A 20138-nucleotide genomic window follows, 5' to 3' on the forward strand; every position below is an offset into this window, starting at 1 on the left:
CCAATGCTTATTGTTGCTAAAATAAGAAGTAGGTATTAATGTTTGTTTGTCAAATTCTTTTTCCAGATTTAAGAGAGAGTGTACTAGCGGTCATTGGTCAATTTATACAAATACGTCACGAGCATGTCGAAGTCAAACGTGACGCGAACCCATTAGTTTTTCCCCTGCCGATAATCGCACAAGGCTTAACAAAATTTCACTTCAAAAAGTTGTTAAATAAAAAAAATGGAAAGGATCAATAAAGCCCAAAAATCTGCATCGGACGAAAAATTGATATTAAATTTATAAATAAGAAAGAAGAATATTAAAATTTTGAATGGATACAACACAATAGAATATAAACTACATATTTTTCCGAAATTGTTATGAGTTTCAGAGCGCGAAGCGGACTTTAAATATTTCAAAGCGTCACGGATATAAACTAACTGTAACTAAATATAAATTTAAGTAATTTTGACCATGAGTCATTAAAATCCAATCGTTATCTTATCCAGATCAATATTAATGTAGTTAGCACATTCTGACATCACTGGAAACAATTATGCACAATATATCTTGAACTCGGACAAGCTTCTGACCCGATAACTCACGTAACGCGCGTATCGTAATCAAGATAATATTCAAAACTGGCGAGAGACTCGATTCTTTGTGTTATCGAGTACGTCATACTCGCGTGAACTTGTAATAACAACAAAGGTTCACATCGTATGCATTTCCTTGATTTTAATTCATTTCCCTTTTACCGGTACAGCCGGCGACACAAGTTCAGCAAAAATAAATGTATGTTTATTCTTGATTCTTGTGATTCGTGACATAGTATTAATTTTTTACTGTTCTACACAGATTATGAGGTTATTTTTTATAACAGAAAAGATCTTCTTATAAAACAGTTTGGAAAAGCACAGATGCTTATTCAATTATTATTTTATAGGTACTTATAAACATTAGAAACAATTCCTTTACTTGTTACTACACGAATCTGAGGTTATTATTTTTATAAAAGTGTCGAAAAACAAAATTCGTAAAATACAGTTTGGAAGAGCACAGTCTGATTCAATTATTTTAAATAAACATTGGAAAGGAAAAAAACAACTCCTTTACGTAAATAGCCTTATGTACTGCTTAACCTATTTCAAAGATGTTGTGGAAAGTGGAATGCTTGTTTACACAGTATACCGTTTAGAATTTCCTACCTGTATTTCGGTTTGAAGTTCATCGTGGCTATTAATTTTACTGAGATTTACCATCTTAAGTCTCAAGAAGAACTTTCTGGTTTCGATAATCCTAAGCGGGAACTGCCAATGCCTTACGAAATTCTCAGGGTATTGAAAATGCAATACGGAAGGGTAATAGTCTATGGCACCGGCAAGCATAATAAATGCAATGATTGATAAATGATATTGTAAGTAACTCAGTTCCAACCAATAAATCGATGACCTTAATAGTAAACTGAGTAACTCACTCAATATACACTTCCCACAATAAAAGGCATTCGTCAAGGGCAACGCACAACACAATCGACACTAATAAGCCGCACGATAATGACAAATCAAATTGAATTTTTAACGAAACTACAACTAACAATTAAGCAGAACTGAATTTGAAAGAATTTATCATAACCAAGGTAACTTAATTTAAATTTGTACGAATTTATAACATGTAGATACACGTAAATAGATTTAAATTTGGACACACACTGACTAGCAAGCAACATGAAATGTATCTAACTGTTCTACTGTTGGTACGATTATAAAACAGTTACACACGATAAAATGGAATAATAACTGCAATTTAATTATATAACGCGAAATCGTGTTTGAGGTTGATACTTGAGGTAGCTACTTAAATCGTAAAATATATCGTAATTATTGTTTCGGGCACGAATGTGTAACAATAAAATGATCATCTAGGTACTGCATATAGTCAATAATGTATTCAAATGCAGAAATAACATGAACGTTAAAAAAAATAGCGAATGGTATTCTTTTTCGCCTCTCTAGCTCAAATTCTCAAAGGCTTTGCTTCACAAAACATGTGAGCAAATGACATTTAAAAACTTATTGTATATAACGTATACTGTGTCTCTTTTATGCAGAGTAATTAAGAAAGAGACAAAACACACTTGATCACGGATTAAGTATTGAGTTGCCATTTGGAATACGCCTGTTAGAGTATTCAAAAGTTCCACACGCATCTATTATTACTTCCTACACGATTTAAGTAAGCCACTCGTTCATTTTTCTCTATAATATAATAAAAGGATTTTACTATTACCAATTTTTATTAACTTTCATGTTTAATTATTACTAAAGGTGTGATTCCCGAGGAAAGTGCATTTCAACACTTTCCTAAGAAAAATAAAATAAAAAATTACGATTGCCGAAATTATGACATGGTCTATATATAGCAAGTTCCACTTACGCTCAACCATTCCGCCTTGAACTCCTGATTCGAATCCTTATTGAACACATACTTCATCCAACTCGCTACGTTTATGCCAAACTTGTTCCATTTGTCCAACTTCTTCTCCAATTCTTCTTCCGTTTTCACGTTCTCCAGTTCACCTATATGCTTCTCAATGTCTTCGGGAATTTCATTCGTTCCTATGGCGGCCATGTTTTTTTCTACTTCGCTTCTGTTGTTTTTATTTTGTTAATTTGTTGTTGTTCTATTACGTTATGTTTATAAAGGAGCTATTGGTTCGAATGTAATAGGTTATGTTAAAATAATTATATAAACGAAATACTGATAATCAATTAGTTAATGAAAATGCTACAACATAGATATCGATACTATGATATAAAAAATTACTAATCGAATTGAGAACCTCCTCCTTTTTGAAGTCGGTTAAAAAGAGCAATTGTTGAGTGGGTTTTCGATTCATATCAACATAAACGGCTTTACGAATCAGTGGTTGTGAAAAAAGACTAGATAAGAAGGAATTCGACAATGCTTTGCATTTGACGGACGGAAGTTCGACATTACGACATATTACGAAGCTGATGAAAACGAAAATCATAAAAGTATAATAAAATAATGAAAACGTTAAAGCACGATTGAAAATATAAGTACATATTAACAACAAAGTAACTAATTAAAATCCGTTTAAACATGGCCAAGTCAAGGAGATATATAATACGTTTTCGGGCCCCATTTTTATATCACCGTCAACCTTATTGGTGGTATTTTTACATAGGTTATAACCACAGTTTTACAATTATAATTCTTACGGTCATCTCCACGGTTAGATGGAGCAACGATGGAGTGCGGTATGAAGGAGAGGGGCTCCCCTATCCTGTCAGCGACGTACCGGTTCGTAGGATTGTGTATTGTTTCTTATATTTAGGCATATCACGTAGGTGCACGAATTCAGCTGTCTTTTCAGTTTTATTTTGGATTTCTCTAGTTTTATATGTCATTTTTACACGATTTAAACACTATCACTAAAATAAGTACATACTTTAACCACGGACGAGTAAAATAAGAAGGACTTCGTGTCACCTTACATAACAGTGAGGCACCAACACAAGCCGGTAAACGTGTAAATACATAGCCCACACATACACTTACACTAATACAAGCCGATCGGCCGCCATTAGATTTGCCATCGTCTGTGACAGATCAGTTTGCGTCGCAATAAAATATTTTAAAAATGCCGTCGTGCGTTGTGAAAAAGTGTAAAAACAATACTATAAAAGTATTTGCGGATATTATGATTATTTAAGGGAGAAAAAATTGTGTATCTGGGATACCCCGTAACCGACACACACTAGCATAACGGTGCTTCACTTCGCTAATATCACGGCGCGGAGTTCTTATTATTTTACTAGTCCGTGACTTTAATGAGTCTTTAAAAAAGTGTATATTCTATGAGTATTTGATTTAAAAAAGCATAGGGTATACATACACTTTACCTTGCCGTTGCGTAACGTTTTTAAAGCTTAGCTTCTTTCGGGCTTTATTATAATTTTCTTATATGGCTAAGCCTTTTAAAAAGGATATAATTTCTTTTGGTTATTTCACATATTAATATAATATTGTTATCGGGTCATTACTAAACAGGGGTCACTAAGTGTGACACTGGCAGCTGTACCAGATAACGAAAGGCCCATTTTTTATAACAACTAAGCAGAGTTTATTTTGTTGTCGACAAATCTGTGTATATATTATTATAATATAGACTTAGAACATACGATCTGACAGCCCGATAATGTGTGACTAATTTTGATTTGACAATGTGTGCGTTAGCTAGTTTAATATTATAGAATACTAGCTGACCCAGCAAACGTTGTATTGCCGATATTAAAATCGCGATACAAAAGTAACTGTTGATCGTAGATGGATGAAAATTTGAAGTTGTATTTATTTTTTAATGTTAACTCATAATCAAACAAATTTAAAAAAAAAATGTCATAAAAATTAAAAAAATAAATTGGCGTGGGTGGTCCCTTAACATTTAGGGGGATGACAAATAGATGTCCGATTCTCAGATCTACCCAATATGCACTCAAAATTTCATGAGAATCGTACAAGCCGTTTCGAAGGAGTTTAACTACAAACACCGCGACATGAGAATTTTATATATTAGATACTAAGAAGCTAATGCCAAGCGTAGCTGACTGTTTACGACTTACCCATATGTTTTGAGTTTTTTTTAGTGTTAATTCCGCCAATATTTGTTTTTAAACAATTCGACACGTGTCGACTCGCCAAACTCTGGCAGTCGTTTAACACGTGTCGAATTGTGTAAAGGCAAATATTCGTGGAATTAACACTAAAGAAAACTGAGAACATTTGGATAGTTATAGATTTCCGCAAAGTATCGCCTACTTCAATCCGTTAGAGATGGTCTTCTCTTTCGCGCTTTGTTAGTCTATACACTAGTATATTGTAAGTCTATGGATTCAGCACTTCAAATTCAAATATCTTTATTCAAAATAGGATATAATATCACTTATTGAACTCAAACTACCCACCCATTCGAAAAAGTATGCGTCAGACCTGAGAAGAAAGAAGGCGCAAGAAACTCAGCGGGCTTCTTTTTTCTTACAAAATACGGTTACAATTTAAAATAGTATAATAAAAATTATTATTTAATGAGGTCGCTTCATTCCCAATCTGTGGTATCATTATGAAAGTCATTTATGTTATAGTAACGTTTACCAAACAAACGTTTAATAAGAATTCTTTTGAATTTCGTAACACATTTGTCTTGAAAATTTTCTGGGATCTTGATGTAAAAGCATATTATGACAACGCCCCCTGCAATGTTTGTTCCTGATTTAACATTATGGTTATGACAGCTTCTAGAAAGCAACTTCCATCCAAATTTGTATAAATTATCTTAAACTTTTAGAAGTTAGGGCCCTATAGAACAATAAAAAAGTAATTGCCTTGGAAATTTTAATGTCACGCAGATGTTACCTTTTGTTATTTACGATCGAGGTGAAGTAGGTCAATTGCCGTGTAGATTCTTACTTAAGAATACGATGACGTCATAACTACGTACGCAAGTGCGTAAGCGATGTACCATTTGAGGATTGTTGATCCCAATACAGTGATTTATTACGTGCGCGCGTATATGCAGGCAGTGCAAGATTTCATACAAACTGGTATGAAAAAAACAGTTATTTGTACGAAAAAGATTGTATGACAATTGGTGAACTGTCAGGTTCTAATAAAATGATAACAGTTAATTAGGAAATGTTAGTTCAAGCGAATTACGACCTACTTGTTTATTATGACTTATGACTGTAGGAAAATTACATTAAGGAGGGTCACGATACAGGGGGCCTACTTCTAACATCGATATTCGATATATCGTGGCATTAGTCTTTATGAAAATAAGGGACGAGACGGTCAGGACGTCCAGCTGATGGTAATTGATACGCTCTGCCCATTACAATGCAGTGCCGCTCAGGATTCTTGAAAGACCCCAAAAATTCTGAGCGGCACTACAACTGCGCTCGTCACCTTGAGACATAAGATGTTAAGTCCCATTGCCCAGTATTTTCACAAGCTACGACACACTTCAGACCGAAACACAGTAATGCTTACACATTACTGCTTCACAGTAGAAATAGGCGACGTTGTGGTACCCATAATCTAGCCGGCATCCTGTGCAAAGGAGCCTCCCACTGGTAAAGTCGTGTCGAATCCTACTCTTAGTTACATTGTATTCATTGTAGAAACGATGATTGAACGAACGAAATATTTTTCGATAGTATCGGTCCTATTCCTAATCTTAGTTGAAAATGTCAGAGACGAATATTCGAATTTGACAAATAATCAAACGTCACTTTTACGATAATGTCAACGTCACCTTCTAGGCTGTCGTTGCTATTATCGTTTCAAGTTTCAGTTGTGCTTTTATTTTGATTGTGGAGTCAATTTCTTGAGTCCTTTAGTGTATATTAAATAAATAAACATACGGTACATATTTAAACATTAATTACATATTCAACATATTTTTATTCACTACCAATTAATTTAAGTCGTTTTATTGATCGTTTATGCGTAGAAAGTAATGCAAATGGCCGCCTGACAAATAGGAAGTCGACGAGAAGGGTTGAGTTACCTTTTTTAACATTTTATTTATTCGCAAGTTTTGTATTATTTATTCTATTTAAAATGGTCATATTATATTCATTACATAATTCTTGATAAAACATTTTGTATAAATGGTGTAAATTGGTAGGGCAGAGTCTGATGGTCCTTTGCGTCTAAACTATGTTTTGACTTTTGACACTTAACAGCGACATAGCACAGATAATATTTAGTTTTTCAAGGTTTGCACATACACACTAACATCGTAAAAAATCAAATTATAAATCTATGGTATTGATTAACGATAAGGAATTCGAACATTTGTTAGAGTAGGTTAGTTGCGATATTTTCGGAGTATTATGGTATGGTGTTGTCGATTTTGCGAGTAGACCTCCAGTTTTGTTGATAGTACATACATAACAGTATCACTACATATTATATAAAACAAAGTCCTCCGCCGCTTATGTCTGTCTGTCTGTTCGCGATAAACTCATAAACTACTGTACCGATTCTCATGATGATATGACCAATGGATAGCGTGGTTCTTGAATAAGGTTTAAGTACTTATATATATATTTTTTTTTATACATTTTTGTAAATATTACCGACATTAATTTAATATATAAAATAAGCCGCCTGGGAGCTTACAACGAAAACACTGTCTAATCCCTTAGAAATGTAGGAAAATAATGTATGATGGAATTGTGTATCTTATATAGGTCTACAGACAATTCCGCGATAGCATATGTCTATCTCTTAAGGATAACATACTATATCCATTTTATTATTTTAAAAAATTAGCAATTATAATGCGGTAATGTAAAAGCTGTTTACACAAATATGACATTAATCCATATCATTACATACCTATTATGAAATCAATATGTTATATCTTATATCTTTAAACGAGCAATTCTTGTATATATATATATATATATTTAATCTGAATCTCGGAAACGGCTCCAACGATTTTCATAAAATTAAGTATGCAGGGGATTTCGGGGGTGATAAATCGATCTAGCTAGGTTTCAATTTAAAAAAAATGGTTTTATCCATGTTTGAGTGAGAAACAGCTACAATAACATTAGAATACAAAGGTAAATTTCGCCACTATGTACAAGACTATTATAGCTCAGATGGGACATTGGGTGATCCGGAAAGCAGAAGACCCCGGTTCGAATCCAGATGTCCTATTAGTTTTTTTTTTGTTCAAGTTTTGTACATTCTTAAAAATCCGAGCAAGGCTCGGTCGTCCGGATATTTTTATTAAAGTGATAATCCTCACTTCTAGGATTAATACACAAATAAAATTTGAAAAACAAAATTTTATTAACGATGCGGGATTCGAACCCACGACCTCCCGCGTTCCGTGCTCATGGAACGGAACGGTAAGCTCAGTTGGTTAGAGCACCGGCACGGAACGCCGGAGGTCGTGGGTTCAAATCCCGCATCGTTCATAAAATTTCGTTTTTCAAATTTTATTTGCGTATTATGAAATCATTTAGAAATATGTTTTTGTTTCATTTTTTAACTCAATAACTTTGATTACACATTTCAGATGGCTTTACAGTTTAGACTACATTATTCCCAAATACCTCCATCATTTTATAATAATTTTCTAATATTTGTAATATGTGGTAGTAATGTTTTTAATTTAAAAAGTTTTATCTATTACATAATAATAATAAAAGCCTTTATTAACAATCTATAAATAAGTGCAGTTACATTTCTAATCTTAAATCTACTATTTTAATTTGATTATATAAAAGTATTTATGTAATAATTTACTATATTTAATAATAATTAATAAACACCGGTTTCTAGATTAATTTGCTTTTCAGCATAGGCCTCCCCAAGTTAGATAAGTTAAGTTCCTATTACATATGTTAAGTTTAATGTGCGTATTGAATTTGTATATTATTTATAGCACACACTCACACACACACACACACATACACACTCAAAAACACACACACATTATATCACTAGTAATTTACAAATTTAAAGACAATTAACTTATTAATGCTCTTCTAGCTACTAGTATACTATTTTAAACATTGTGATCCTTATATCTGGAGGTGAGGTCCTGGTGATCTGTAATACAGGGTCAACCTACTTCAGACACCAGCTCCTCACAAAATACTAGCTGTTAAAAAATGTAACACTACTGTACTGTTTTAGTTTTAAGATCTTTGTGAGGAGAAAATAAATAGATATTTATTATTTACTAGCTGATACCCTCGACTTCGTCCGCGTACACACACACACGTTAACTTATATTAAATGAAGATATCGCAATATTTTCTCAATTTACATAAAAATAATCTTTTAGATAGATAACAACTGTAAGTAATCTACCAAATATAGTTGGCAAAAATTAAGTTTCTTTTTTACCTACTGAGAAAGTTGGCAAGATATAAAAAATCTAATTAGTTATTCATTTTAAACTATTCTTTCAATTTGATTTCTGAACGACGGGGGATGGGGACACATCAGCGGAAATATGAAATTTTTGTTTTATTTAATTCACCTTTTAAATCTTCTCTGCACAAATAATTCAAGACCAAAATTAGCCAAATCGGTCCAGCCGTGCTCGAGTTTTAGCGAGACCAACGAACAGCAATTCATTTATATATATAGGTATACTAGCTGACCGACAGACGTTGTTCTGTACATAATAAATGAAATAATGTTTTTTATGAATTTAATAACTTAAGATTTATCAATCTACTTACCGTTGGTAGTCAAATGAGAAACTTAGAAAGATATAAAAATTCTAATTAGTTATTCATTTGAAACTATTCTTTAAAATTTATTTCTGAACGACGGGGGACACATCAAAGGAAAAACTTAATTATTGTTTTTATTCAATTTCGAGCATCTTCATATTAATTTACACCTTTTAAACCTTCTCTGGACTTCCACAAATAATTCAAGACCAAAATTAGCCAAATCGGTACAGCCGTTCTCGAGTTTTAGCGAGACTAACGAACAGCAACCTCGTACTACAAAGCTGTGGAATGAGCTTCCTTGTGCGGTGTTTCCGGGACGATACGACATGGGTACCTTCAAAAAAAGCGCGTACACCTTCCTTAAAGGCCGGCAACGCTCTTGTGATTCCTCTGGTGTTGCAAGAGAATGTGGGCGGCGGTGATCACTTAACACCAGGTGACCCGTACGCTCGTTTGTCCTCCTATTCCATAAAAAAAAACAACAATTTATTTTTATACATATAGATAGATTATTATTTATTATAGCGTATATGTGTTGGTTACATTACAGTTACGAAGTGACAATGGCTCAAGCGAAAAATCGGCGCTGAGCTTAGGTGGGATATTTTCTAGATTACTGATAATCAAAGAGCAAGTTCAAGCGATGAAAGTTGAACCTAAACGAACGTACATTTTCAACTTTTATCAAATCGATTATTGTCGCAACGATTTTGCTAAAAGTCATGCGATTAATAAGTTGACTATCTGTATACGAACGTTGTAACCTTAGATAAATTATCCGTCTAGATAGAGGCTCTTGCTGTAAGGCAACGCATGACAACTGCCAGGTTTTCTACTTCTTATTTAGTGTGCACGACAAAGTACCTTTTACACTCGCGATACGTATGTCACTTTGTTTTAGTGTGCTGCGCAGTTGCTGAAAATAGAGGCTAACAGTTCGCCGCTATTTTTTCGACGTGTCACTGTCTATGTCGAGCTGTCACAGTCTATCTAGACGTATAAATTATCTGAGGTTACAACTTTTGAATATAGATAATTAAATTCTTAATCGCATGCATCGTCAATATTTTCATATGCGCCAACCCTAGCGTCCGCCCAGACGTAGGTATAAATTACAAGGAGACCGCTGAGTTACGCTACTGTTCTACTACTTGTTTTGTGCTATGGATTCCACTTAAGAATATGACGCTGTATAATATAATCGACTCGACGATTTTATTAACACTTTTATAGCGTTGTTGTAGCACTGTTGCGTCAGTACGGTTTTTACAGTTTCATTACCGTTAGGTACATATGGTGATATTTTGTTTGTGAAGTTTTCATTGTTACGTTTTGATTTTTATTGTTTATAGTAACTAGTACTACTCATGGCTCACTCCCCCTTTCTGGGGGCGGCCGACCACAGAGACAGCTGCTTCGTCGCTGGGCTCTCCTTTTTTCTCTTCTCATCTTCTCTTAATATTCCTTTCTGCGTCTTCGTTACCGTCCTGGTTCACACCTCAATCACTGGTACTAACTTGCGGCATATCTAACTAGCCTAGAGAAATTCTCCTCAGAGGAGACCAAGTATCCGAAATAAACTGGTCCCGAATTTGCCCTCGTCAGATGGTCTAACATTTCACTAGCTTCGTCGTACAATCTGCAATTGGGATTGCTGCTGTGCGTGACCACGTGCTGTGAGCAGCACGTGGTCACGGTACTCGTCCGTCGCGCCACATGGACAGGTGCCGTCCCCTTTAAGCCCCAGGTCCCTAAGCTTGTCGTCCTTGCGGCCTTGCCCATGCTGCGTCAACAGCTGCGACGTGTAGTGGTCGGGATGCACCTACGTCGCTAGGAGTCTTTCCCCGACAAATGGGAAAAAGAGTCTGAGTTCGCCACGTCTCTCCTCGCGTTCCCAACGCTCCTGCCACATGTTCACCATATCTTCGGAGTGGACGTCCTTTTTTAACGACGCGAGCTCCTGTTTTACCCTATCGCCCCTTGATCTCTTCGATCTTGCCCGCGCGATAAACTTCCAGATCTGCGGGAAGTAAGACTGGCAGTGCGGCCGTACACATGGAACGACAGAACATTCAAGAATGCCCTGTGATACCAGATACTCGCCGCGTACGTAAGGGTTGCCACGTATGTCCCCCTACACAAGAACTTCAGCGCCATGTATCGTATGCCTCAAGAAGTCGACCGCCCGGTCGTCATCCAGATACATCACTGCCAGTATCCCCCAGCCATAGCGCTGCGAATGTTAATAGTGTAGCCTTGCGCAAGCTTCAACCCGTTAATAACGTTCGCAGGTGGACGCACCCTGCCGGTAGTGGCCCGGTAAGCCATACACAACGCATCGTCATTCTCAGTATCGGCTAATTGCGAGAAGTGATTAGTATCCGCTTCCCGCATGGACTTTTTATATATATCACGCGTGAACGATGGAAGCGCTCTCTGCAGATTTCTAGAAGTAGAGTAGTAGTAAACAAGTAAGAGAGCAGTAGTGTAACTCGAGCGGTCTCCTTGTAATTTATACCTACATCTTGACGCTCTATCAAGCCAGGGTTGCTAAACACGAAAAAATTGAAGACGCTGCCGGCGCGGCGCAGCTAATTTAACTCGGACAGCGACCAGTCTCGTCCGCGTACCGAGTGGCACTCAACAGTTTTGTCTTCCCAAGATTGCTGAGCGGCAGTGTAAATAAAGTACTGATCTAGTACCGTATTGTGAACTTGGTGTTTCAACGATTCTAGATATTGCAGCATCGACGCTAATAATTAATAGGCTCTGTAGTGCACTTTGAGACTATAATTGGTTCCGCTGGACAAACGCATTAATAAAACGTTACAAGCACATTACTATGGTTGTATTCGTCCTGAAAGATAACTTTTTTTTATTTAAAAAACTGTCATTAAAAATTAAATTATTTCTTTACTCTGTAGTGCACTAAATCAAGAATAGAACATACTAAAATCGTTATAATCATCTCACATCATTCCGTTATGCCTCTGGAAAAAAACATAGTTTTAGTAACGAATCGAATACCTACGCGCTCTTAAACTATTTGATAAAATTACCGATGTAATATTAATATTAGATTATAAGATTATAAATAAGATTACCGAATTTATGGTGGACGTAATCTCGGTATTATTATAACAAATCGGTGGTTATGATAAATGTCTTAATCCTGCTCAAATAAAGATTAGGTATTCGACTTTGATTTCTACATCGATAGCTTCGTTAAATAATTACAATATCCGGACGACCGAACCTTGCTTATGAATGTACAAAAATTGAACAAAAAAAAACTATAGGGACAACTGGATTCGAACCGGGGTCTTCTGCTTTCCGGATCACCCAATGTCCCATCTGAGCTATTACAGACTTGTATATAGTGGCGAAATTTACCTTTGTATTGTAATTTAATTGTAGCTGTTTCTCATTAAAACACGGTTAAACCTACATTTTTTAAATTGAACCCTAGCTAGATCGATTTATCGCCCCCAAAATCCCCTGTATACTAAATTTTATGAAAATCGTTGGAGCCGTTTTCGAGATTCAGATCATATAATATATATTATATACAAGAATTGCTCGTTTAAAGATATAAGATATAGATAATCAACTGCAATTACTGCATAATGTTACGGCCAATAATTATTTTATAAATAATATTATATATTTTAATTACTCAAAACAAAACGTAAACTGTTTAAAAACATTTCACTTTCGGCGTTATTAATTGCCCATAACGGATCAAAGTTCACGATTCGAATAATATTTACTACAATTAAATTAGATTATACATTTCGTTGTAAAAATATCGTATAATTTATCAGCGTCTAAACTTCCGTACATAATATAAGCAAAACGTAGAACAACAACAAATTAAAAACTCACGACGGTTCAAAACACAATTTAAGAACAACGGCAAAAAAAGAACACAGTTTCAAAACAACAACTGTTTGTGATGACGGATAAAACAATTGTTCCTAATTTGAAACTGTTAACTGAGACTAAAACATTACCACAGAGTAAACAGTAAACACACAGCACACTGCGACGAGCTCCCGCACTATACTGAACTAGGCGCTGTCAACTGTGTACTAGTGAGAAGAGATGCATGCCTGTTACTAATTAACAATCAAATAAGATTGTTATCTGCCCACGTATCGAGTCCACAACATCGACACATTGATGGAAGACATATTAACACCGGGATTAGCAATAATGCCATGTGTTTACATAATTTGGAGACAAAAAAACTTTTTACAAGCAAAAAAACCACTTCCCAAACATTTTAGTGAAAGAAGCCGCAACGTTCCGTTATTTAATAAAAAGTTTTCTGTTTATGTCTCTAAGGTCGGATTTCACCAAATAGAATAAGTAATATTTCTAGGATAAAGCTGTTATTTACTCTCACTTCTCACATATCCATATCTAAGTCAAATCAAATCATTTATTAATAACACCATTGTTACAAGTCAAAAAAATAAGTAATTCTAATTATCATTTTAGATAGGTAGGGAAGTACCTAACTCACAATAATACATTATTATGTAATTTTTTTAAGGTAAATACATAAAAAATATGTTTTTATACGTATTGTAAAATAAGTGCCTATGTAAGTATTACTTAATCATATAACTGGCGTCTTGTAAAACTCCTCCACCGAGTAAAACGTATGTTCGAGACGCCACTTTCGAAATTGTGTCTTATGTACCGTTGTGGAAGTTGCATTCCATATCTTCATTTCACCAATTATTTATATTCTGAGAATAACAAAGCTATAGAGTTACCCTAATACCAGCAATTTTTAATATTTAAGGAATTACTGGCTACGGAGAAAATCAAATAGGTGTCAATTTTTTTTGTCAGCTGAGCGCACATAGTACCTACTATAAAACTGAGCGACTATTGAATCATAATTGTACATATATTATTAAAAAGGCAGCGTTTGAGAAAAGAGCAAATAAAATACAAAACACGCACGCGCGACTTTACAGATATATTTTTTGAAAAAATAGCACTTGATACATTTACACAAGTTCAAAGTGACGACTAGCGGCCGTTTTCAATAACGTATCCCTAGTTACGGATACATTGCTGTCACCGTTTAATAATAAGATCTTATCTATGCATGGTTATGTCCAATATAGTTATATTAGTAGTTATAGTCTGTTGATAGGTTTTTGAAATGTAAGTAAGCGTAAAAGGATAGATTTGTCTACATCAAGTAAGTTCAACTAAGGATAGATAGGTTATTAACGGCCGTAAATTAAGAAATGTCCTGTTAACTGTACTAAGACTTAATTAGTAATTAAGATTTAATTTGTCTGCATTTAAATTCATTTGCTATAATAACACTTATCAAAGAATTGTTATAGCAGGAGTAACTTTTTGTCTTACAAAGTGGTGAAACGTACTATAGGTTATTGTGAAGGTAAATGCAGCGACTAATTTTATACCTGGAATAGTTATTCTCGTATAATGACACGATTGGTGAAATTGTTCCTAATGCAGGTAAAAAGATTCCCAACTTTGAAGTTAGGGTCAAGGCTTTGAAAGATAACAAATAGCAAACGTAGGTATATAAAATTGCACCTCAAATTCGTGTATATGGCTCTGATTTTTACTAACCTGTACTCGACGATAGGAATATTCCTATCAAATTTCAAGTCTCTACGCTATGGTTCCAGAGATATCATGTTGAGTCAATGTATAGGTGGAAAACTCTAAAATATTTATACATAATATTAAATATATAGATAATATTGATCGTAAAAATCACATCGTCCATTGTCAGACATTTAGCACAGTCGTAACCCCAGGGGGTTAAACCCCTTTAAATTATAATAAATTGTATAATCATACTTTCGTTATATTATTAAAGCTAAATTTTAAATATTATATAGTAGTACAGCTAGCTGTTACCCGTTAGTCTTCTACCGCATTTATCACGGGGACTGTTCCCAAGAGCTGTTGGTCCTGATTCCTACTGCCGAACTCCACCTTCGCACGACACGCCACAAGTTATATATCATTCGCACCATCTGTGTGGCGATTCTCCACAGCGCGGTTTTCAATGAACTTTCTTCTACTTTCGACCAAGCTGTGGAATGAGCTTCCGTGTGCGGTGTTTCCTGGACGATACGACCTTCAAAAAAACCTTATATTTAGCTAGCTTATACTTTTCTAAACTGACGGCGGTGATCACTTAACATCAGGAGATCTTGTTTGTTTTTCCATAGAAAACGTCAACCACTACGAGAACTCCAGCTGTCGTATCACCGAGCTTTGACAACACACACCAAAATGAATCGCCTGGTGTCATAATAGGTTCCAAATCGGGTCGTCCTTAATAGAGCTAGTCAAAACTTTAAGGGCACACTAGGCGACGGATCAAACTCGTTGCAGGGCGCGACTAAAACGCATGCTATCTCATCCAACATCGTGTGTGAAAGTGATACACGCTGTATGAGAGCAGGAAGAAGCTGGTGCGCTGAGGCACACATAAAAGCGGTATAATCTTATATATTTAAACGAGCAATTCTTGTATATACATATATATATAATCTGAATCTCGGAAATGGCTCCAACGATTTTAATGAAATTTAGTATACAGGTAGTTTTGGGGGCGAGAAATCGATCTAGGTAGGTTTAAATTTTAAAAAATGTAGTTTTATCCATGTTTTAATGAGAAACAGCTACAATAACATTAGAATACAAAGGTAAATTTCGTCACTATATACAAGACTATAATAGCTCGGATGAATATAATTCTGCTGCTCATGTGTATGTTAGTGAAATCCTCCTAACGGCTGGACCGATTTTTCAAATTTAAGACGTGTGTACAGGACAACGTCTGTCGGGTCCACTAGTGTATACTTGTATAGATAAGATTCTGAACTATTTTAAAAGTAATCAATCTATCAGTCTATTATTTTCGTCTGCAAAAGTCAATATTTAGTCTCAATGATAAACTGCTTACATTTCGATAAATTAATTTGTAATGCTTTTATCAACATTTAATTTCCTTCACGATAAGCATATTTATTTTGATAACAATGTGAAATACGAGTTCATTATTATTACTAATTACTACTTTATTATTATTACTACTAAATAATAATTATAATATATTAATAGTATCTTAATTAATTATAAATTATGATTTTTTTTTGGAAAAAGGTTAAGTGATCACCGCCGCCCACATTCTCTTCCAACACCAGAGGAATCACAGGGGCATTGCCGGCCTTTAAGGAAGGTACGCGCTTTTTTTGAAGGTACCCATGTCGTGTCGTCCCAGAAACACTGCACAAGGAAGCTCATTGCATAGCTTTGTAGTACGCGGAAGAAAGCTCCTCGAATGACTAAAAAAAATTATGATGCCCTATCACCACTCCTATGAAACACAGTAGAGGACAAACTCCTAAGGCGGTTAAATCAAACACATTCATTTTAATTCCGCCTATTACTACCCGATGTAATTTTCTGCATTTTTGGAAACAAAAATTATGTTATTTGGAGTAATAATAAGCGAATGTTTAGCTTTAAACTGAAAATTTCGAGGACAATATATAATGTATTTTTAGTAACAACATGTAGGTACTTTGAAAAAATAAAAGTAAAACAACCATCCGACGTATTATATCATACACTATAACATTAATTTTAGAATTGCTTGTTATAAAAACTGTTAAGTATAACTAGAGTGAATTTTCGGTACTTATTCAATGTCAATTTAGGCCAATTTATCGAGAGTTTTTTTGCAATTGTGTTTTCGAAACTGCCATAATTTAGTTAAAGAAACGAAGATAAACATGTCAAAAAACTGGAACGTTAGTAGGTATTTGTAGAAGTATTTTAAGTAGATTTTTAAAAATGTTAATTATTAGGACTATAGCGCCTTAAGAGATAAGCGTTAACTTCTTGCAATATTTACTGATTTTATTTATTATTTGCGCGTTGACTCTTAACTGGGTAAGTTGATAAACGAAACGGGATTTGCGGCCGGCGGCGTGCGCGCAACCCATCATACGCATTACTCACACAAAACACGGGCTGTTCACGCACACATAGATAGTTGTGTTTCGGGCGCAGCGCGACAGCATGAGTTTCTTCAAATACCTATTTTTCAAATTACGCTCGACCCGGGTCCCCTCTTAACTCTTAAAAAATATTCTTCGATAAAATGTCTGCTACACAACAAACAATAAAACTTTTAGTTTACTACTCAATAACCGGTTTTAAGTAATAGGTAGGATGTTTGGAAATTGTATGAAACGTTAAATCATGCTTTGCATACGACTTCTTGTACATATAACACCGGAGCCGCAACATACGCGGAATAGGCATTCCGCCTATTCGGCATCGGGTCACCTGGTGTTAATTGATCACCGCATAGTAACAGAATATTCGTTACAAGCCTATATTATTTATATACAGGGTCTGTCGTAAATAATGGATAATCCGATAAGTGGAGGTAACCCCGATGTCAGGCTACAATAAAATCTAGTTTTTACGTCAGTGCAAAAATGATGCATACTTTTAGTTTTTTTCTAAATTTTTGCTCCTTTGATCATTCAATCCTTATTTTTTTACTCGTCCGTGTTTGGGGCAAGATAATTTGTGTTTAAGTGTGTCATTATTATTATTAAAATAAGTTATACTGCGATTTACTGTATTTTTATCAATGCAGATTATATTAGGTAAACGCAAAATCTCGTAAAATGTCTATGTCAATGTCATGGCTAACAAGCTGTGACGTCATTCAAGTTTTCGCTAAAACGGCCGATTGTCGTATTTATACTTTTACTTGCTGACCCAGCAAACGTTGTATTGCAGATATTAAAATCGCGGTACAAAAGTAACTGTTGATCGTAGATGGGTGAAATTTTGAAGTTGTATGTATTTTTTAATGCTGACTCATAATCAAAAAGTTATAAAAATTAAAAAAAAAATTTGGCGTGGACCACCCTTAACATTTAGGGAGATGAAAAATGGATGTCCGATTCTCAGACCTACCCAATATGCATTCAAAATTTAATGAGAATCGGTCAAGCCGTTTCGAAGGAGTTTAACTACAAACACCGCGACATGATAATTTTAAATATTAGATTTTATTGATTATCTATTTATTCTTAGTATTTAATATCAAAACTGAGAATTTAAATCCTTTCATCGAATATTTTTCTTGAATCTTCAATTCTTTACTACTGTCATCTTACCCATTGCCTTGAACTTGTTATTGTATCTAAACTCAGATAACACACGGGTTTTAGATTTTCCATATCTTATATCTTTAAACGAGCAATTCTTGTATAATCTAATATATAAAATTCTCGTGTCGCGTGTCGTGTCCGAAACAGCTTGACCGATTCTCATGAAATTTTCTGTGCATATTGGGTAGGTCTGAGAATTGAACAACATCTATTTTTCATCCCCCTTAATATTTATTTATATTTTTTGATAAATTATTTATTTGTTTATGATACAACATTAAAAAATACATACAACCCTAAATTTTCAACCCTCTACGATCAACACCTATTTTTGTATCGCGATTTTTATAATATCCATTCCATCCACAGAGCTCCGCAACAGGGTTGCAAGATGGCAATCGAATACAATAATTGTAGTACGATAAATTTTATGTATCTACGATATATTTGGTAGCTGTGAGAATGGTCGTCATCAAATTTTTATACTCCAAGAATTTAATTATTGAATTTCGTTTTAATAACTTTATATGGCAATACAACGTTTGCTGGGTCAGCTAGTATGTGTATATAATCTGAATCTCGGAAACGGCTCCAACGATTTTCATAAAATTTAGCATACAGGGGATTTCGGTGGCGGTAAATCGATCTAGCTCGGTTTCAATTTAAAAAAATGTGGTTTTATCTAAGTTTTAATAAGAAACAGCTACAATCACATAAGAATACAAAGGTAAATTTCGCCACTATATACAAGTCATTAATAGCTCAGATGGGACATTGGGTGATCCGGAAAGTAGAAGACCTCGGTTCGAATCTATTAGTTTTTTTTGGTCAAGTTTTGTACATTCTTATTAATCCGAGGAGGGCAAGGCTCGGTCATCCGGATATTTTACATAAAGCTGCACTAAAATATGCTCATGTGATAGAATATTTCATATGACGGGGCTAGGCCGGTTCCATGATTAGGATTCTCGAGATTGGCCCAATGTTATGGGCATTTAACATGACAGTTAGTAAAATACAGTCTTAAAAACACACGGAATTATAATCTTTATATATAAAAATGAATTGCTGTTCGTTAGTCTCGCTAAAACTCGAGAACGGCTGGACCAATTTGGCTAATTTGGGTCTTGAATTATATGTGGAAGTCCAGAGAAGGTTTAAAAGGTGAATAAATATGAAAATGCTCGGAATTGAATATAAAGAACTATTTTGTTTTTTCTTTAATGTGTCCCCCGTTGTTCAGAAATCAAATTGAAAGCATAGTTTCAAATGAATGATTTTATATCCTTCTAACTTTCTCAGGAGGGATAAAATGATCTTAATTTTAGCTAACTAAAGTTGGTAGATTAAATACAGTTGTTAACTATCTATCAGATTATATTAATGTAGATTTATAAATCTTCATTTAATATAAAGTTACTGAAGTTTTAAGTTAAGAACTAAAGATTTTTATAAGTACTACGTGCTTTATCATGTGTGTATGCGGACGAAGTCACGGGTATCAGCTAGTCAGAAATAAATGTTTCACTTGACAGCTATATAGATTACGTAATAATAACGTGGTGTTCCCGGCATGCGAGTGCCACACAACAAGAGTTATAGTACCACAATTAGACGATCTCATCTTTAACTTTAATATACAGGATATTTA

At 34.7% G+C, this 20138-nt stretch overlaps 1 protein-coding gene across 4 annotated transcripts in view; it reads right to left on the minus strand.

The window, feature by feature from the left end:
* LOC126968323 (steroidogenic acute regulatory protein-like) overlaps window positions 1-20138 on the minus strand; it is a 61524-nt gene that overhangs the window by 13362 nt on the left and 28024 nt on the right. The window contains exons 1-2 of one of the 4 annotated variants that reach the window (XM_050813277.1): window positions 13292-13386; window positions 2422-2635 (exon numbers count right to left, since the gene is read on the minus strand). The exons of 1 other annotated variant lie outside the window; for it this stretch is intronic. In XM_050813277.1, coding sequence (XP_050669234.1) covers window positions 2422-2616 — 195 coding nt within the window. In that variant the 5' untranslated portion in view covers window positions 2617-2635; window positions 13292-13386. Of the gene's footprint in view, window positions 1-2421; window positions 2694-13163; window positions 13387-20138 lie in introns of those variants that run through there. 2 more of the 4 variants (XM_050813276.1, XM_050813278.1) reach the window with 2 other exon arrangements.

This window comes from Leptidea sinapis, chromosome 15 (genome assembly GCF_905404315.1).
Source record: "Leptidea sinapis chromosome 15, ilLepSina1.1, whole genome shotgun sequence".
Classification (NCBI taxonomy): domain Eukaryota; kingdom Metazoa; phylum Arthropoda; class Insecta; order Lepidoptera; family Pieridae; genus Leptidea; species Leptidea sinapis.